General features: G+C 47.2%; 1 protein-coding gene across 11 annotated transcripts in view; it reads left to right on the forward strand.

Moving 5' to 3' along the window:
• The window catches only part of PNPLA7 (patatin like phospholipase domain containing 7), a 387,559-nt gene that overhangs the window by 80,054 nt on the left and 285,963 nt on the right, over positions 1 to 21,542 (forward strand). For 10 of the 11 annotated variants that reach the window (XM_030535369.1, XM_030535370.1, XM_030535368.1 and 7 more), the window contains one exon: positions 14,338 to 14,430. The exons of the other annotated variant lie outside the window; for it this stretch is intronic. In XM_030535369.1, coding sequence (XP_030391229.1) covers positions 14,338 to 14,430 — 93 coding nt within the window. The remainder of the gene's footprint in view (positions 1 to 14,337; positions 14,431 to 21,542) is intronic. 11 annotated transcript variants of the gene reach the window in all.

Here is a 21,542-nt window from a genome sequence, read left to right on the forward strand (position 1 = left end):
CCTGCCAAGAATATCTGGCAAACCCCAGCCACCATACTCCCTACCTGCAAAAGGGTAGAGTGGAATTCTGTGTCCCCTCCAGGGGGCCAGAATTCCTTTTCATTCACCCAGTACCAAATTCACTGGTAGTAGAAGCAGCCAACCAAAAGAATAAACAGCAGCATTTCCAGTCCACTCCCTCTGACAAGGACAGCAAAAGAATGGACCTACTCGGCTGCAAAGTTTATGTATCATCCACGCTACAATTTAGAGTGGCAAACCGTGCAGCCCTATCAGCCAAATATGATCACAGAAATTTTGGGAAACTCATGGACTTTTTTAATTACATCCCAGAGGACAAGAGACAACAATTCAAAACAGTAGTCTCTGAAGGGCAGATTATTTCTTGCACGGAACTGCTCTCTGTGCTGCAGACACAGTTGCCAGTTCCACCGCGATTACCATAGTGATGCATTGGGCTTCGTGGTTTACCTCTTCTTTCCCATGCAATATACAGAACACCCTTCGATGGCAAGAAGTTATTTGCAGCAAAAACCAACAAGGTGCTACACACCATGAGTGACGCTCAGATCACTAGGCATCCAAACATCGGCACCTAGAAGAAGACCATACAGGTATAGTAACTACTCACGTAACGTTGTAGTTATATTCCTGAAAAATGTGACTTTAAGTGAAACAATGTTAAATGAATCCAATTTCCTCATAAGAATGAATGTAAATGGCGGGTGGGGCGGGGGTTAGGTTCCAGGGAAATTTTTTTTGTCATACAGTACAGTACTATAGTTGGGAAGTGCCCCCGCCTTACCTCACACAGGCACAGCCCACTGGCACTGGAGACAATGAGGCAGGCATTGAGGCTGAAGGTGCTGTAGGCTAGGAGAAGCACATTGCGCAGCAGCAGCGGCAGCTTCTCCTACTCTGCAGGCACCAGGGGCGGGGGCTCAACCCTCGGCCCGCCCACGCCGCCTCTTCCCCCAAGCCCTCACTCTTAACCTGCCTCTTCTTCCTCCTTCCTTCCCTTTTACTCCACACGCCACATTCTCGCTTCTCCCTCCCCTCCCTCCTGCCCGCAGCAATCAGCTGGTTTGTGACGTTCAGGGGGCAGGAGGGAGGGAGGAGGGAGAAACGCAGACTCTGCCACGGGCAGGAGGCAGGAGAGGGAGGGGAGACCCTGCACACTGAGTCCTCGCTCTTCCCCTTTCCCTCCTGAATGCTGCAAGCCAGCTGATTGCCGTGGGAGTCGGCGGGAGGAGGGGCAAGGTGCTGATCTGCGGGGTCTGCTGGCGGGCGGGAAGCATTATGGGGAGCTAATACGGAGGGCTGCCAGCTGTGGACAAAGCAGGCAGCCAAATGACGTTATAGCGAAGCATTGCACAGCTTTAAATGGAGCATGTTCTGTAATTGAGCGGGGACGTAAGATTGAAACAATGTTAAGTGAGAGGATGTTAAGTGGGGAGTTACTGTATCAACCTTACGAGTGCCCACAATATCTGGCCTACATAGCAGTAACAGAGGCCATATGACTATCAACAGCAACACCCCCAGAATCCCAGGCATCAACAACGATGCCCCACAATATCGGCACCATCCCAACCCCCTCCATCTAATAAACAGATTTGAAGCATTGGTCAAGGGTACAGAAGAGCTCCCACGCACTCCAGTGCTTATACTTCCCATCAAACTTTTTGGTCATCATTTACTCCCATTCTACTGCAACTGGCGAGCCCTCACTATGGATAGATGGGCCCTAGAGGTTATCCGATTGGGCTATTCCATCCCCTTCCTATCCATACCTACCCTCATCCCATCCCTCTTCAGGGACCCCCTCATGACCACTTGCTCCACCAAGAGGTTCATCATTATCTAAAATAGGAGCAGTCGAGACGGTGCCCGGTCAGCACAGGGGAAAGAGTTTTTATTCCCACTACTTTTTGACAGAAAAGAAAAGTGGGGGATGGCGACCCATCCTTGATCTCAGGCGATTCAACGAGTTCATCAAAAGGCAAAAATTCAAAATGGTTACCCTCACAACCATAATTCCAGCGCTGGAGCAGGGAGATTGGTTTTCAGCCCTCGACCTGCAGGATGCTTATTTTTATGTAACTATATGCCCAGCCCACAGGCATTTTCTTAGATTTGTTGTGGGCTCAAATCACTACCAGTACAGGGTTCTGCGTTTTGACCTCTCAACAGCACCCCGCGTCTCTTCCAAGATTCTCGCGGTGGCAACGGCACACCTATGGAAAAAAGTCATAATTTTTTCTTTCCTGGATGATTGCCTGCTCAAGGCACAGACTCTTGAGGAGGCCATCCAAGCCACACCGATAACCATCGACTTCTTCCAGGGTCTGTGCCTACAAATAAACAAAACCAAATCCACATTTACTTCTACTCAATGTCTAGAGTTCACAGGCACTCACCTCAATTCCACAACTGGACTTGCATCTCTCCCATCCAACAGATTCAACACCATAAAGAATCTTGTCACCAAGTTGCAAAACAGCCCGCAGGTCACTGTCTGGGACTGTCTGCAACTTCTCGGCCATGTGGCCTCTTGCACTTTTGTGGTCAAGAATGCATGCCTCTACATGTGGTGCCTGCAGAGTTGGATGACCACTGTCTACAGCCTATGCACAGCCTAAACAGACTTCTATCCATACCTACCAAAGTCAAGGACTCACTCACATGGTGGACTCTTCCACACAGCCTCTGTTCCGGAGTTCTGTTCATATAGGAGTCCCCCTCTGTTATTATTACCACAGATGCTTCCCTCACGGGCTGGGGAGCACACATGGCCAAGCTGTGCTGTCTACAGCTTTCTTACCGGATCTGAAGTTCCTACCTCCTTAAGAGATACTGCTTTTCAGTCACCTGGAGTGGAGCACTCGCAGGGACATCTTTTTCAAAGAAGAGGAGGTTGATGATTGTCCCTGTGGGTGCTCCACTACCCACCCTTCTCCCCTCTACTTCAGAGTTTGGAGCGATTTTCCATTGTAGAGAAGGAACTGAGGAGCCTTGACCGCATGCACTTATTATTGAGGCACATTCGGCACGTGAAGTAGGCACCGCGAGAGTACTGCTGTAACAATCTCTGAGTGAAGGCGCAGGGGCACAGCAGCACCTGGAGTGGAGCACCCACAGTGACTCTCATCTCGAAGCATGTCAGTAGTTCTTTGAGTGCTTATATCAATTCCAGTTAGGTGTGTGCGCATGGCTGTTGGAAACTTTTCCCTAGCAGCTACCTGTTGGGCCGGCTGTGGAGCCCCTGGAGTGGCGCTGGTATAGTGCTTTATATACGACCCTGCTGGGCCAACACCCCTTCTTACTGCCAGTGATAGTTGTTGGAACAGTGGTCTCTTGCTTGCAAGTGCTCCACTAATCCCTAGGTCTTCTGCTTATCTTTGTGTATGGTTACCCATTGTTAGTTAATCATTCTTTTATAGTGGTTGATTGTAGTCTTTAGTGGTTGGGGAGTTTTCCCCTTCAACGAGTGCCCCGCAGGGCTCTGGGGCATGCTGTTCCAGGGCTTCAAACTCTGCAGCTTTTGTGCCAAGCCTATGCCCATGGGCAACCCCAATGACTCCTATCTCCGGTATCTGGGAGAAGCCCATCAGGCAGATCTGCACGGCCTTCAAGCCTCACACTAGAGAAGAGGGACATTAGTTTAAAACAACTGCTCCGTCTGCAGCAGGACCTGGCCCTGAACACCTTAGTGCAGAGCACTCCTCTGGCAGTGTCGTCCGTGGCACCAAAAAAGGACTTGGCACACCCTCCCAAGGGTCAGCGGTCTCCCAGGACCCAGAAGCGTTCCCCTCAGCACCGCTCCCACTCGCCAGCTGCCCACAAGAAGCAGGACAAGCCTCCACAACGGCCTGATTCAGAAACTGCAGCCTCGGCAGGGCATGCTGGGGAGCATGGGCCTACAGACCTTCCTGTTGGGCTCAACCCCCATGGGCCCCCCCCTGTCTCCCCAGGAAGCCCTGTGCTCCTGGACTCCCTGTGGCTGCAGGTGGAGGAGGTCATGTTACCCTCCACACTGGACACTTGAGGCCGCTAGGGGGCTTATAGAAATTATGGCGCCCAAGTCTCCAGTCTTGGGATCTCCACTACCCTGAGGCCCAGCATCTTCAAGAGACAAATCAGCTATGTCTGGGCCGTCTGCCCCCAAGCAGGATCTCTGTGTCGCTCTGAGTCCTGGTGCCGTACATATGCCGCACTCCAGTCTGACTCATGGCAAAGGTCTGACTCGCGGGACTGGTCTGGCAACCCTGACCCTCAGAGCCGTTCCTGCTTGAGGTGGTCGTCGACTGATAGGTTGTGGTCCTGCTCAAGGTCTGGATCCCAGTCTGTGACCTCGTGGTGCCACTCGCATCAACCTCAGACTGCACTTCTTAGTCGTTGCTCCCCGACACGGCACCGCTCCCTGACATGACACACTCCCCAGCATGGCACCAGTCCCATTCGTGGTGCCATTCCAGATCCCATTCCGGATAATGGTCCCTGCTTCAGCAAGGGCCTCGGTCGTGATACCGCTCTGTCATGGCACTGCATCCTATCTCGGCACTGCTGCACTCTATGGCATCGCTCCGCATTTCGTCGCCTTTCCCCACACCGACACTGCCGGTCACTGTCCGACCCTTGTTATTCCCCACGGCACTCATCCTGCCTGTTCAAGAAGGAGGAAGCTGCCATGGGGCAGTCCCGCACTGCTTCCCCCTAGGCCATCCCGCTCAAGGTCCACCTCCTTCAGGTCAGGCAGAGCATTGTGGGCATCGGAAGTGCCCAGATCTGGGCCGGGAAGTCTTAGACAGGATGCTTCTTTGCCCCACTGGTAACCCTAGTGGCAATTCTGGACCACTTGGGTGTACCATCAGGCCCAATGTGGGGCCCCCCTGGCGCTCCCTCACTGTCCCGTTCAGCGTCTTGCCTTCCGGAAGCAACCATCAGCTGCCTGCCTCAGGATCCCTCGCAAAACCTGGATCTAACCCCACCTCCAGTGGAGGCTACAGCTGGGGCTCGGGATGAGCTGATCCCGGAGGAGCCAGAGGCTGCCACGGAACCAGTCCTGCCTGTGGTGTCTTCCTCGTCCTCTCCTGACGAGGCGGTGGCAGGTAACTCCACATCCCGTCTACCACCCATGGACTACATGGTCCTGCAGGAACTCCTCCAAAGGGTGGCCCTAAATATGTACATCCAGGTGGAGGAGGTGATAGAGGAAAAGGACCCTGTGTTGGACATCCTAGCACCAGAGGGTCCCTCTAGGGTGGCCTTACCCATGCTAAAGACTATCCAGTCTAATGCCAAAATTATTTGGCAAATGCCTGCCTTTATTCCCCCCTATGGCCAAAGGGCCCGAACGGAAGTCCTTTGTCCCTACTAAAGGGTACGAATATCTGTTCACTCATCCCCCTCCGTATTCTCTTGTTGTGGAGGTGGTGAATGAAAAAGAGAGGCAGGGTCAGCAGGTGCCTTTGCCCAAATCAAGAGATGCCTTGATTTGTTTGGGAGACAGGTTTATTCAATGGGGGGCCTTTCTCCGGATTGCTAGCCAGCTTGCGATCCTGAACTGGTACAGTTATAACTAGTGGTCTGCAGTCCAAAAGTTCAAAGAGCTTCTTCCATCCGAGTCTAGGGCTGAACTGGGAGCCATTGCTGAGGAGGGCAGAATAGTAGCCCGGGCTTCCCTCCAAAGTTCTTTGGATGCCATGGACTTGGCAGCGCGTACCTTGGCATCGGGTATCACAATGAGATGCAATATCTGGCTCCAATCCTCGGGTCTCCCTCCAGAAGTTCAGCAAACTATTCAGGATCTCCCATTCGATGGCCAGGGCCTATTTGCTGAGCAGACAAACTCTAGATTGCTTAGCCTGAAGGATTCCTGTAACACCATTAAGTCTCTCAGCATGCATACCCTGGTGACCCAAAGGAAGCCTTTCAAACCACAGACCACCCAGCAGCGGTCTTTCCCCGTTAGGTCCAGGCAGGACTTCTCCTGCAGGAAGAATAGATGTAGTCGGTGTAGGCCATCACGCCCGCCTCCTGGGCAGGGCCAGGGATAGTCTAAGCCCCCTCCAGGTCCTAAGTGCCCCTTTTGAAGGTGCACACAAGGTCAGATTACCAGTCCACAATCAGTCCACTTATCCTCCTTTCCTGAACCATCTATCCCGCTTCTGTCTGTCTGTCTGTTTGTTTGAAGGACTGCGTGCTGTGGCTGGCAGTTGGAAGCTGTGAGCTTCAAAGTAAGGTTTGAAAGCTAGAAGGCTCTGTTAATTGGCTGAGTCTTAGTCAGTGGGCGGGGCTGTCAAGAAGGCCAGGGCTTTACAAAAGCAGTGAGCAAGCGACCAGGGAGCTTTGCGACCAGGGCTGCTAACGGGGAGTTTGGAAGGGGAGTGGGAAGGGGGAAGGTTCACTTGCTGTTCTTTAAAACCTGTAAACTAAACTATATTCAAAACTTCTTGATTTGAACAATATCTTTTATTAAATAGGTGGCTGTAGGAGAGAATGCAGGCAGAAGCCCAGCAGCAGAGTGGGGGCTACCCAGTTTATTGCGCTGAGTGCAGCATGTATGATTACCTGCCCTGTGCGGGGTGGTGTGTGTGTGCATTCGATGCAATGAGCTCCTGGCACTCAGAGGCTGCGTATGGGCTTTGGAGACCAGGGTGAGCTAAGGGAGGCAGAGAGGTATGCTGATGAGGCTTTCCGGGACACTGTAGAATTGTGCCACCTCCGCTCAGACAGCCCCTGGGCTGTTGAGGAGGATGAAAGGTCCAGGGAAGTAGAGGAGTCCATGGGATCAGAGGGAAACCTTCCCATAGTTGAGACTCTCCTTCCAGATGGTGCTGGGGTTGCCTCTCACACTGAGGTTACTTCTCTGGGGGAGGGAACTCCAGTCACTAGGAAAAGGCAGGTGTTAGTAATGGGAGATTCGATCATTAGAAACATAGACAGCTGGGTTTGTGATGACTGGGAGAACCGTATGCTGACTTGCCTGCCTGGTGCGAAGATTGTGGATCTCTCGAGGCATCTAGATAGACTTATGTGTAGTGCTGGGGAGGAGCTGGTGGTCGTGGTACATGTAGATAGCAATGACATAGGGTAGGAGAGGCATCCTGGAGGCCAAATTTAGGCTGCTAGAGAAGAGACTGAAATACAGGACCTCTGTGGTGGCATTCTCAGAAATGCTCCCAGTTCCCTGCGCAGGGCCAGGTAGGCAGGCAGAGCTTCAGAGTCTCAATCCGTGGATGAGACAATGGTGTAGAAAGGAGGGTTTTAGATTCATTAGGTACTGAGGAAACTTTTGGGATAGGGAGAGCCTATACAGGAGAGATGGGCTCCACCTAAGCCAAAGTGGAACCAGACTGCTGGCACTAAACATTAAAAAGGTTGCAGAGCAGTTTTTAAACTAAGAGATGAGGGAAAGCCGACTGCTGCAGAGGAGCATGTGGATCGGACAGAGATTTCTCTTAGGGGAGAGTCTATTGATTGAGATTCTGTAGGTTTTAGTCAGGAGGAGAGGATGGAAGAGGATAATCTAGGGGCCAGATCAGACAAGAAACATTCACATAAAGAAGAATCCAACACATCAGAAAAGGGCAGACAAATAAACAGTGATAATTTTTTAAAGTGCTTGTATATAAATACTAGAGGTCCAAATAATATGGGTGAACTAGAGTGCCTTGTGAAACCTGGTGGAGTGAGGACAATCAATGGGGGACAACCATTCCGGGGTGCAAAATATATTCGAAGGACAGAACAGGTTGTGTGGGGGGGAGAGGAGGGGAGTGGCACTATATGTGAAAGAAAATGTAGAATCAAATGAAGTAAAAATCTTAAATGAATCCACATGTTCCATAGAATCTCCGTGGATAGTAATTTCATGCTTTAATAAAAATATAACAGTAGGGATCTATTATCAACCACCTGACCAGGACAATGATAGTGACGATGAAATGCTAAGGGAAATTAGAGAGCCTATCAAAACAAAGAACTCAATAATAGTGGAGGATTTCAATTATCCCCATATTGACTGGGTACATGTCACCTCAAGATGAAATGCAGACACAAAGTTTCTTGATACTTTAAATGACTGCTTCTTGGAGCAGCTGGTACAGGAACCCAGAAGGGGCGAGGCAACTCTCGATTTAGTCCTGAGTGGAGCGCAGGAGCTGGTCCAAGAGGTAACTGTAAGAGGACTGCTTGGAAATAGTGACCATAATATAATAACATTTAACATCCCTGTGGAGGGAAGAACATGTCAACAGCCCAACACTCTGGCATTTAATTTCAGAAGGGAGAACTATGCAAAAATGAGGGGATTAGTTAAACAGAAATTAAAAGGTATAGTGACTAGAGTGAAATCCCTGCAAGCTGCATGGATGCTTTTCAAAGACACCGTAATAGAGGTCCAACTTAAATGTATACCCCAAATTAAAAAAAACAGTAAAAGAACTAAAAAAGAGCCACCATTGGTTAACCACCATGTAAAAGAAGCAGTGAGAGATAAAAAGGCATCTTTTTAAAAAGTGGAAGTCAAATCCTAGTGAGGTAAATAGAAAGGAACATAAACACTGCCTAATTAAGTGTAAAAATGTAATAAGAAAAGCCAAAGAGGCGTTTGAAGAACGGCTAGCCAAAAACTCAAAAGGTAATAACATAATGTTTTTTTAAGTACATCAGAAGCAGAAAGCCTGCTAAGCAACCAGTGGGGTCCCTGGACGATCGAGATACCAAAGGAGCTCTTAAAGACGATAAAGTCATTGCAGAGAAACTAAATGGATTCTTTGATTCAGTCTTCATGGCTGAGGACGTTAGGGAGATTCCCAAACCCGAACCAGCTTTTGTAGGTGATAAATTGGAGGAATTGTCATAGACTGAGGTCTCACTAGAGGAGATTTTGGAATTAACTGACAAATTTAACAGTAACAAGTAACCAGGACCAGATGGCGTTCACCCAAGAGTTCTGAAAGAACTCAAATGTGAAGTTGCGGAACTATTAACTATGGTTTGTAATCTATCTTTTAAATTGGCTTCTGTACCCAGTGACTGGAAGATATTTTAAAAGGGCTCTAGAGGTGATCCTGGCAATTACAGATGGGTAAGTCTAACGTCAGTACCGGGGAAATTAGTTGCAAAAATAGTAGAGAATAAAATTGTCAGACGCATAGAAGAACATAAATTGTTGGGCGAAAGTCAACATGGTTTCTGTAAAGGGTAATTGTGTCTTACTAATCTATTAGAGTTCTTCAAAGGGGTAAACAAACGTGGACAAGGGGGATCCGGTGGACATAGTGTACTTAGATTTCCAGAAAGCCTTTGATAAGGTCCCTCACCAAAAGCTCTTATGTAAATCAAGTCATTATGAAGATCCTTTCATGGATTGAGAACTGGTTAAAAGATAGGGAAGGAAGGGTAGGAATAAATGGTAAATTCTCAGATTGGAGACGGGTAAAAAGTGAGGTGGCAAAGTTTGCAGATGATACTAAACTGCTCAAGATAGTTAAGCCCAAGGCAGACTTTGAAGAACTTCAAAAAGATCTCACAAAACTAAGTGATTGGGCAACAAAATGGCAAATGAAATTTAGTGTGGATAAATGTGAATGCACATTGGAAGAAATAACCCCAACTATACATACAATATGATGGGGGCTAATTTAGCTACAACGAATCAGGAAAAAGATCTTGGAGTCATCGTGGATAGTTCGCTGAAGACGTCCACGCAGTGTGCAGTGGCAGTCAAAAAAGCAAACAGGATGTTAGGAATCATTAACATGGGGATAGAAAATAAGATAGAGAGTATCTTATTGCCCTTATATAAATCCATGGTATGCCCACATCTTGAATACTGCATTCAGATGTGGTCTCCTCATCTCAAAAAAGATATACTGGCATTAGAAAAGGTTCTGAGAAGGGCAACTAAAATGACGGGTTTGGAATGGGTCCCATATGAGGAGAGATTAAAGAGGCTAGGACTTTTCAGCTTGGAAAAGAGGAGACTAAGGGGGGATATGATAGAGATATATAAAATCATGAGTGATGTAGAGAAATAAATAAGGAAAAGTAATTTACTTGTTCCCATAATACAAGAAGTAGGGGCCACGAAATGAAATTAATGTGCAGCAGGTTTAAAACAAATAAAAGGAAGTTCTTCTTCACACAGTACACAGTCAACTTGTGGAACTCCTTACCTGAGGAGGTTGTGAAGACTAGGACTATAACAGGGTTTAAAAGAGAACTGGATGAATTCATGGAGGTTAAGTCTGTTAATGGCTATTAGCCAGGATGGGTAAGGAATGGTGTCCCTAGCCTCTGTTTGTCAGAGGGTGGAGATGGCTGGCAAAAGAGAGATCACTTGATCATTTCCTGTTGGGTTCACTCCCTCTGGGGCACCTGGCATTGTCCACTATTGGCAGACAGGATTCTGGGCTAGGTGAACCTGTGGTCTGATCCAGTACAACCATTCTTATGTTTTTATGTTATGTTCTTCTGTGCATGGCCCCTTATTACATTAGTGCTCTGCACAGTAGAGGTGGGATATTCTATCCACTTCTGCTCCTTCCCACTCTTCCATTCCCCCTTGCTGGTCCCTCTTCAGGGACCCCTCTCACGAGCAGCTTCTCATTCAAGAGGTTCAAACCCTCCTCAGTCTAGGAGCAGTGGAGGAGGTGCCCCAGGAGCTCAAAGGCAAGGGTTTCTACTCCCGTTACTTCCTCGTCCCCAAAGAAAGACAGGCCTGACACCAATTCTGGACCTAAGGGAACTCAACAAGTTAATCATCAGCCTAAGTTCTGCATGATCTCCTTGAGCACAATCATTCCCTCTCTGGATCCGGGAGACTGGTATGCTGCCCTCGATATGAAGAATGCCCATTTTCACATATCTATCACCCCATCTCACAGACGGTTCCTCCACTTCGTGGTAAACAAGGTGCATTATCAATTCATGGCTTTCCTGGTCTTTGCACGGCTCCTCACATCTTCACCAAGTGCATGGTGATCGTGGCAGCCTTCCTTCGTCGCCATCATGTGCATGTCTGCCCATACCTGGATGACTGGCTCCTCCAAGGCCGCTCTTGTCAGCAGGTAGAATCGCAGGTGCAAATGGTCAGAGACACATTTGAACACCTAGGCATTCTCAACGTCAGCAAATCTATCCTCACCCCACCTCAGAGAATAGAGTTCATCAAGGCAGTCCTCGATGCCAATCAGGCAAGAGCATTCCTCCCAGAGCCGCGGTGTCTGGCCCTCTCACTGATAATCAGCAGCCTTTGCAGTTTTCTCACCACCCCGGTGAGGCAGTGCCTCAGGCTGCTGGGCCACATGGTGTTCTGCATGACAGATTGCGACTCAGGCCTCTGCAAGCATGGCTTACGTCCGTGTATCGCCTGGGCTGTGACAGTCTGGACATGGTGCTGACCATTCCAAGGCATACCTAGATTCCCTACGATGTTGGCTTGACCCCTCCTCATGGTGAGTGCCGCGGTTCCTTTCCACTCTCCCCAACCCACCTAGACTCTGGTAACGGACGCATCTGCACTGGGTTGGGAAGTGCATCTCGGAAGCCTGACAACTCAGGGCTTATGGCAAGTAGAGGAACTGGCTCTGCCTATCAACATCAAAGAGCTCAGGGCGGTCCACTTTGCGTGCCAAGTATTTCTCCCCTGCTTGAAAGGTCACTGTGTAGTGGTGCTCACGGACAATACCATGGCCATGTTTTATATAAACAGGCAAGGTGGATCCTGATTGTCTCCTCTGTCAGGAAGCCCTCCTACTGTGGGGAATTTTGTCCAGCCCACTCCATCCTTCTCTAAGCTTCATACCTGACGGGCATTCAGAACGTGTTGGCGGACAGCCTGAGCAGACAGTTCCTTATGCATGAGTGGTTGATTCATCCGAACATCATCCACTCAATCTTCCGCAGTTGGGGATTTCCCCAAATCGACCTGTTCGCCACGCGGACCAACAGGAAGTATCCAACCTTCTGCTCCTTCTGGGGATCACAGCCCAGGCTCGATTGCAGATGCGTTTCTGATTCCACGGGCTGGTCAATTACTATATGCCTTCCCACCATTTCCACTCATCCACAAGGTGCTTCTCAAGGTCTGCAGGGATAGGGTGGATGTCATACTGATGCCTCCAGCTTGGCCTCACCAGTGCTGGTACCCCCACCCCCATTGACCTGTCGGTCCAGTCCTCGGTACGTCTGCCTCTTGTTCCCGACCTCGTCTTGCAGAATCATGGCCACCTCCTTCACCTGGACCTTCAGTCGCTCCACCTCATGGCGTGGAAGATTCGTGGTTGAACCAGACAGAACTTGCCTGTTCGGACTAAGTGAGGCAGGTGCTTCTGGAGAGCTGCAAGCTGTCCATTAGAGCCACTTACAAAGCGAAGTGGAAGAGGTTTTCTATTTGGTGTGCCCAAAGGCAGGTCCTTCCACTCCAGGCTTCAATCCTGTGTATCCTGGATTATCTCCTGCACTTGAAAGACCAGTGCCTGGCATTCAGTTCTCTCAAGGTCCATCTCCCAGCTATATCAGCTTTTCATCCCGGTGTTTCCAGGTGCTTGGTGTTTGCGCATCCCATTATGGGACATTTCCTGAAAGGTTTAGAAAAGATTCATCCACCGATGAAGCCCTCTGTTTCGGCCTGGGACCTTAATTTAGTCTTTTCTCGCCTCATGGGTCCTCCCTTTGAACTGTTAGCTTCCTGTTTGCTCCTCTACCTTTCGTGGAAGGTTGTTTTTTTGGTGGCCATCACTTTGGCATGACTCATGTCAGAGCTGCGGGCCCTCATGTCTGAGCCTCCATACATGATTTTTCCTAAGGACAAGGTGCAGCTTAGACCTCACTTGGCCTTTCTTCTCAAGGTTGTGTCCTGCTTTCATGTTAGCCATGTCTACCCAAAACTGCATGCCGGCCCTTGTGAACAGCAGCTGCATTCGCTGGAATATATAGACCAAACTAAGCCGTTCCACAAAACAAACCAGTTGTTTGTCGCTTTAGCAGAGCAGATGAAAGGTTTGCCAGTATCTTCCCAGCAGATATCATCGCACTTATTATGACTTGCGAAGGTTCCTCCTCCTACTATTACAGCTCACTCCACGAGGGCGCAAGCTCGTCGACAGCCTTCCTGGCCCACGTACCTCTTCAGGAGATCTGCAGGGCTGCCACGTGGTCTTCAGTGCACACCTTTATATCACATTATGCCATTGTCCACCAATCTTGGGACGATGCAGCCTCCGGCAGAGCGGTTCTTCTACCTTGACACTGACCCCACCTCCATGGTAAAGCTTGGAAATCACCTGACGGGAATTGATATGAGCAAGCACTCTAAGAAGAAAAAATGGTTACTCGCCATTTTTGTAACTGTTATTCTTTGAGATGTGTTGCTCATATCTATTCCATTTCCCCCCATCTTCTCTCTGTTGGAGTAGCCTGGAAGAAGGAACTGAGGGGGGGTCAGGCCGGCAGGATCGTATATAGAGCGCCATACCGGTGCCACTCCAGGGGGCTCCACAGCCAGCCCAACAGGTAGCTGTTAGGAAAAAGTTTCTGACAGCCATGCATGCGGTGCGTGTACACACTGAACTGGAATAGATGTGAGCAACACATCTCGAAGAACAAGAGTTACATAAAGGGTGAGTAACCGTTTTTTACTGTACAGATGAGTAACCTCCTCTTAATTTCTATATTCTTCAGCGCCTGAAACAGCTTGCCCAATTAGCAGGTGTTGATCCTGCAGAGTAATATTGAATGGAGTTCTGCCATTTGTCACTATACTTTTGTGACCCCTGTCATTACAGTATTTGAGAGTAACACAAACATTGCTGAATTTATCCTAAGTGCCCTCTCTGAGGTATGGTAGTGGTATTGTTTTCCTTTCACAGATGGGGGAATTGAGGCCCAAGCAGACTGTGACTTGCCCACAGTTATACTGGAGGGCTGTGCCACGAATTGAACTCAGGTTCCCTGAGTTCCAGTCCAATACCTAAAATCCAGGGCTGTCATTGGGGCAGGTCGTTGATTAACTCATCCAAATATGAGGGAAGTGGAATTGACTCTCCAAACTGAGGAAGGATCTAGAGTGTGGATACTGCACTTTGGAAGGAATAACCTTCAGAGGAGCCAAGCTTAGTGAGAGGGTTTGAGCTGTATTTTGTTCTTCCTTTTGCTTACTTGTTAATAAAATCAAATCCTAAGGTGATATGTTTAGACATTGCACAGTATGTGCCTTGTGTTTGACAGCAGGTGGGTGAAGGCACCTGTTCACAGCGTACTTAATTTTGTTGGGGTGTACTACGTGTTTAAGTCTGTGTTAACCTTTGTTCTGTTCTTAAATGTCAGACACAGTGAAGACTTCAGGTACAGAGAATTCTGAGAACCTTCTCAAAAGAAGAGTTTCTTTGACATCCTCTTCTGGATCAGCAGAGGCTCTTGGTGAGCAGGGGCTGGGGAAAATTGCAAGAAATACAAAATATCTAATTATTATGGAGGGGGATGATGTAAGGTAACCCACTTCCCTTATCAGAGGGATAACTGTGTTAGTCTGGATCTTTAAAAGCAGCAAAGAGTCCTGTGGCACCTTATAGATTAACAGACGTATTGGAGCATGAGCTTTCGTGGGTGAATATCCACTCCGTCGGACCCACTTCCCTTAGTTCCACGTCTTATTGATCTGAAATAACAATCTGATATTTGTCTGTAGAGGAAATAACAGCTCTTTTCTCAGAGAGAATCCACTGTCTCTTTATATGGCATGGACTTTCTCTGCTGCAGTACAGGAATGAGTGAAGGGAAAATATTTAAAAGCACTTTATACAGGACCTGGGTTCATTTCCCTATGCTTCTGTCTTAGTTGGCTTTTCACTGTGTTCTGTAAAATATAATATCAAAATGAAATTGTTGCAAATCAAAAGAATACCTAGCTACATTTCAGAATGCAGTATTTATCTTGTGCAAATCCCAGTAGACCAGTGAGAACAGTCAGTCTAGCCCTGCAGCATATTATTAGTGCCCTTACATTTCTCTAGTGCCTTGTTTTGAAAATTTAACTCGTAGGCGAATGAGAGATGATAGGTAGTGTGGGGACAGGTTGGGAAGATGACACGTAGCTTATGTTTGATACAATAGACAAGAAGGAGCTAGTGAAGGGATGCAAAGAAAAGGGTACCATGGGCTTGGAAAACGATCTTTGCAGTAGCATTTTCAATAGATGTGAACGAAGGAAAATTGTGTTCATGAAGGCCAGAGAAAAGGATGTTGCTGTAATCAAGGTGGGGAGGGATAGCTCAGTGGTTTGACCATTGGCCTGCTAAATCCAGGGTTGAGTTCAATCCTTGAGGGGGCCCACTTTAGGGATCTGGAGCAAAATCAGTACTTGGTCCTGCTAGTGAAGGCAGAGGGCTGGACTTAATGACCTTTCAAGGTCCTTTCCAGTTCTAGGAGATAAGATATCTCCATTAATTTTAAGATGCAAGATGATGAGAGCCTGGAAAGAGTTTTAGCTGTTCAGATGAATAGGAAAGGCTGTATTTTAAAGATGTTGTGCAAAAAGAATATGCAAGACATAGGCATAGCCTGGATGTGAGGACCTACAGAGAGGTCTGAGTCGAAGAGGAGACCCAGATTACAGGCCTGAGGATGGTGGTGCAATCCACAGGAATCAAGAAAAAGAGGTGGGGATGGGGGGTGAATTTATTTTTGGGGAGAGGCAAGAGAGAAAATTAAGAGCTGTGTTTTTTAGCCATGTTGAGGTTGAGCTGACAGCTAGCCAGGAGGAGATGTCAGAGACAGACTGAGATTTTAATGTGGACAGAAGGAGACAGGTCTGGAGTAGACAGGTAAATCTGTGAATCATTTGCATAAAGATGGTAGTTGAATTTGTTTGGGGATGAGATTACCCAGTGATAAGATGTAGAGGGAGAAGAGGGTCCTATGGAACCACCACAGAAAGCTGGAGGAGGGGGATGAGAAAGATCCTCTGAAGCATATGCTGAAGAAGTGATTAGAGAGTTAGAAGGAGAATCAAGAGAGAACAGAGTCATAGAAGCCAAGAGAGGGCAAGATTTCAAGGACAAGAGCATGGTCGATTGTGTCCAAGGCATCTGAAAGGTCAAGGAGGATGAGGATGGATTACTGGTTCTGAGAGTTGGCTGCGAGGTCATTGGAGACTTTGTTGAGAGCAGTTTCAGTTGAGTGCAGGAACAGAAGCCAGTTTAGAAAGGGTCTAGGACAGAATTGGAGAAGAGGAGCTCCAGACAGAGACAGGAAACTGAGTGAAGCAGAATGTAATACATGGAGTTGCTCTCATAGACTCTAGGACTGGAAGGGACCTCGAGAGGTCATCAAGTCCAGTCCCCTGCCCTCATGGCAGGACCAAATACTGTCTAGACCATCCCTAATAGACATTTATCTAGCCTACTCTTAAATATCTCCAGAGATGGAGATTCCACAACTTCCCTAGGCAATCTATTCCAGTGTTTAACTACCCTGACAGTTAGGAACTTTTTCCTAATGTCCAACCTAAATCTCCCTTGCTGCAGTTTAAGCCCATTGCTTCTTGTTCTATCATTGGAGGCTAAGGTGAACAAGTTTTCTCCCTCCTCCTGATGACACCCTTTTAGATACCTGAAAACTGCTATCATGTCCCCTCTCAGTCTTCTCTTTTCCAAACTAAACAAACCCAATTGTTTCAGCCTTCCTTCATAGGTCATGTTCTCTAGACCTTTAATCAATCTTGTTGCTCTTCTCTTGACCCTCTCCAATTTCTCCACATCTTTCTTGAAATGCAGTGCCCAGAACTGGACACAATACTCCAGCTGAGGCCTAACCAGCGCAGAGTAAAGCGGAAGAATGACTTCTCGTGTCTTGTTTACAACACACTTGTTAATGCTTCCCAGAATCACGTTTGCTTGTTTTGCAACAGTATCACACTGTTGACTCATATTAAGCTTGTGGTCCACTGTGACCCCTAGATCTCTTTCTGCCATACTCCTTCCTAGACAGTCTCTTCCCATTCTGTATGTGTGAAACTGATTGTTCCTTCCTAAGTGGAGCACTTTGCATTTATCTTTATTGAACTTCATCCTGTTTACCTCAGACCATTTCTCCAATTTGTCCAGCTCATTTTGAATTTTGACCCCGTCCTCCAAAGCAGTTGCAATCCCTCCCAGTTTGGTATCGTCTGCAAACTTAATAAGCTTACTTTCTATGCCAACGTCTAAATCGTTGATGAAGATATTGAACAGAGCCGGTCCCAAAACAGACCCCTGCGGAACCCCACTTGTTATACCTTTCCAGCAGGATTGGGAGCCATTAATAACTACTCTCTGAGTACGGTTATCCAGCCAGTTATGCACCCACCTTATAGTAGCCCCATCTAAATTGTACTTTCCTAGTTTATCTATAAGAATATCATTGAGACCGTATCAAATGCCTTACTAAAGTCTAGGTATATCACATCCACCACTTCTCCCTTATCCACAAGGCTCGTTATCCTATCAAAGAATGCTATCAGATTCGTTTGACACGATTTGTTCTTTACAAATCCATGCTGGCTATTCCCTGTCACCTTACCACCTTCCAAGTCTTTAATTACTTGCTCCATTATCTTCCCTGGCACAGAAGTTAAACTAACTGGTCTGTAGTTTCCTGGGTTGTTTTTATTTCCCTTTTTATAGATGGGCACTATATTTGCCCTTTTCCAGTCTTCTGGAATCTCTCCCGTCTCCCATGATTTCCCAAAGATAATAGCTAGAGGCTCAGATACCTCCTCTATTAACTCCTTGAGTATTCCAGGATGCATTTCATCAGGCCCTGGTGACTTGCAGGCATCTAACTTTTCTAAGTGATTTTTTAGTTGCTCTTTTTTTATTTTATCTTCTAAACCTACCCTCTTCCCGTAAGCATTCACTATGTTAGACATTCCTTCAGACTTCTCAGTGAAGACCAAAACAAAGAAGTCATTAAGCATCTCTGCCATTTCCAAGTCTCCCGTTACTGTTTCCCCCTCCTCACTGAGCAATGGGCCTTGGTCCTTGGTCTTCCTCTTGCTTCTAATGTATTGATAAAAAGTCGTCTTGTTTCCCTTTATTCCCATAGCTAGTTTGAGCTCATTTTGTGCCTTTGCCTTTCGAAGCTTGCCTCTGCATTCCTGTGTTATTTGCCTATATTCGTCCTTTGTAATCTGACCTAGTTTCCATTTTTTATATGACGCCTTTTTATTTTGTAGGTCACGCAAGATCTCGTGGTTAAGCCAAGGTGGTCTTTTGTCACATTTTCTATCTTTCCTAACCATCGGAATAGCTTGCTTTTGGGCCCTTAATAGCGTCCCTTTGAAAAACTGCTCTTTGCCCATGGTACTATGGCTACTGTCGTTGCTTTCCTCACACAAAAAGTGCCATGAGATCTTTAAAAATAAGTGATCAAGACCTTGGTTTTTACATTTTATCCCAGTAGTATTGTGACATGGATTGGATCACCAAACCCCCCTGGGAGCTGCCAACTGATATGCCAAGACTACCTCTGCTCCTGTTTTTCCCTGCCAGCTCAGGACTCCAGCACCCTGTCTTGCTGAGCCAGACACTCCCATCTGCTCCAACAAAGACCCAGGGTCTGAATTACTTGCCCCAAAGCTTCAGGTTTACCTGAAAACAGCTCACAGAAGTGTGCTTGTCTTTAGCACTCAGATGCCCAACTCCCAGTGGGGTCTAAACCCAAATAAATCCGTTTTACCCTGTATAAAGCTTATGTAGGGTAAACTAATAAATTGTTTGCCCTCTATATAACACTGATAGAGAGAGATGCACAGTTGTTTGCTCCGTCAGGTGGTAATACATACTCTGAGTTAATAAGTAAAAAGTGATTTTATTAAATAGAGAAAGTAGGATTTAAGTGGTTCCAAGTAGTAACAGACAGAACAAAGTAAGTCACCAAGCAAAATAAAATGCACAAATCTATGTCTAATCAAACTGAATACAGATAAGATCCTCACTGGTTCCAGAATGCTTCCTTTTACAGACTAATCTCCTTTTAGCCTGGGTCCAGCAATCACTCACACCCCTTTGTTTCAGTTTCTTCCAAGTATCCTGAGGGGTGGAGAGGCACCTTCTTTAGCCAGCTGATGACCAAATGGAGGGGGCTCTCAGGGGTTTCAATAGACTTTCTCTTGTGGGTGGAGACCCCCTCCTCACTCCTATGCAAAGTCCAGCTCCAAGATGGAGTTCTGTAGTCACCTGGGCAAGTCACATGTCCATGCATGACTTACAGTCTTTATAGGCAGAAGCCATTGTTCACATGGTATCTTGTATGTCTCCAGGAAGACTTCTTATGTGGATTGGAGCATTCCAAGATGCATTGTCCCCGAGTTCTTCCTCATCGGGTACTTAACCTTGCCAATTCCTTCCTGAAGAAGCTGACCAAATGCCTCACAAAGCTTACTTAAAAATCAAGCAACAAGTATACAGCCAATATTCTTAACCTCAAGTACAAAATGTTTTATGTTTACAAATAGGATGAGTAGATATAGTGGACCATAACTTTTACAGAGATATGTTACGTGGCACAGGCAGCACAAAACATATTCCAGTTATGTCATATTCCCATAAAGCAGTATGGGGTACAGCATCACAAGCATATTGACTACTCAGATCATATTGGGATGTCAATTGGTGATTCAGAGAAAAGACCAGTACCTATTAGATGATCAGTATCACACAAAGGGTTTCCTACCATCCTTTATCTTGATTAGCTGGTAAGAATTGACAAGGTCTCAGCAATCTGTGGGAATAAATTTAAAAGCAGCCAAATCTGTGAAATCCATTTTTCTTTCCGCTACCCCAGTTCCCTGTATTTCTGGGGTGCTGAGCATATCTGCTCCCAATTCTCAGATTAGGTCATGTACAAAGAACATAGCAAAATGGATTGACACGTGTGTATCAACCGCACCTCCCCACCCCCCAACCTGTTGTTGAAAGTCAGCTTCACAGCACATTAATCTTCTCTGGAGGACAGACAGGCAAGTATGTCATACAGAGGATCTGGATTTAAGGACAACAGAAACAAGTGAACCACTTGAGATTCCATGGTGGATGGAGCTGTCAAAGTACAAAGTATTATAATCACTTTTCAGTAACTAGTGTCCTTATTCTAAATGTTTTATAGAATAAGCAATTGTGGAAGTAAAATAGCAACTCTCTGCTTGTGGGAGACAAAATGAAGACTAAATTTTCCTTCCTCAAAACAAACTAAGTGTTGTACAGAAGTGCAATCCTACTGACTGGAGCGAGGCTGCATGGTTGTAAGTCAGAGGTCTCAAACACGCAGCCTGTGGAGCTCTTCCCAGCAGCCCGCTAAGCTCCCTGTGGGCCCCCCCTTACTTCCTGTCGCCGCCAAACTCCCCTCACCCCCACCCCCCGAGTTATTTTATATGGCAGCTAAGCTCCCCGCGTGCTGCTCTCCAGTGTTAGGGGCCAAGTCTCTCCCCCGGTCCCGCCTGACACCCCCATGTGCCTCCTCCAAGTGTCCCCCAGCTTCACTTGCTGCCCCCTCATTGCCCAGAACCTGCAGCTCTTGCTGACTCTGCTGGGCTCTGCCGGTTTCCAACATCACCTGCTGGCGCAGGGTCCTAGTGCCCCCCTTCACAAGGGCCAGGGCAGGCTGCCCTTCACCTGCCCTAGCCCTTAGCTTCTCCAATGCCCCGAGCCCCTCATCCCCAGCCCCACAGCCCTCACCCCTGCACCCCCTCCTATCCCCAAACTCTGTCCCAGAGCCTGCACCCCTGCCCCAGCCCGGAGCCTGCACCCAGCACCCAAACTCCATCTCAGAGTCTGCATCCCAAAGTCTGTGCCCCAGACCCCCTCCCCCACCCAAACTCCCTCCCAGAGCCTTAGGCAGGTGGGGGTGGAGTTGGGGGGAGGGCAGGTTCTGGGCACCACCAACATTTTTACAAACCTGCCACCCTTGGAAGAGGCAGAGCAAGAGTGGAGTGGTGGTGCAGCCCAGTGCAGTGGGGAGGCTTTACTGAGTGTATATATTTTATTAAAACTGCTTGGAAATGATTTTGTTGGAAAAAAAGAACACTCATGGAAGAAAAGAGTTTTTCAAGAGAAATGGGAGAATTTATATTTTTTCACAGAGGTAAAAGATAAAATTCAATGCCTTATTTGTCAGCAAACAGTTGCTGTTCCCAAGGAGTATAACATGTGTCGGCACTACAACATGATGCACCGTGAAAAATAAGATGCATTCACTGGAAAAATCCGAGAGGAAAAAGTTCAGCAACTTAAAGCAGCATTTGCCGAGCAAAGAAATATCTTTTAGCGGATTAACAAGTCTAGTTAAGATTCAGTAAGAGCAAGTTTTGTGATAAGCGAAATGACAGCTAAATCGACCTTTTACAGGAGGCTTATTTGTAAAAGAATGTCTCATGAAGGCCAGTGAAATTTTATGTCCTTATAGGGAGAAAGTTTTTGAAGGCATAAGCTTCTCTACCAATACAGTTGCCTGCAGGGTAACAGATTTAGCTGATAATGTGCAAAAACAATTGATTC

Source organism: Gopherus evgoodei, chromosome 16, assembly GCF_007399415.2.
Source record: "Gopherus evgoodei ecotype Sinaloan lineage chromosome 16, rGopEvg1_v1.p, whole genome shotgun sequence".
Lineage (NCBI taxonomy): Eukaryota > Metazoa > Chordata > Testudines > Testudinidae > Gopherus > Gopherus evgoodei.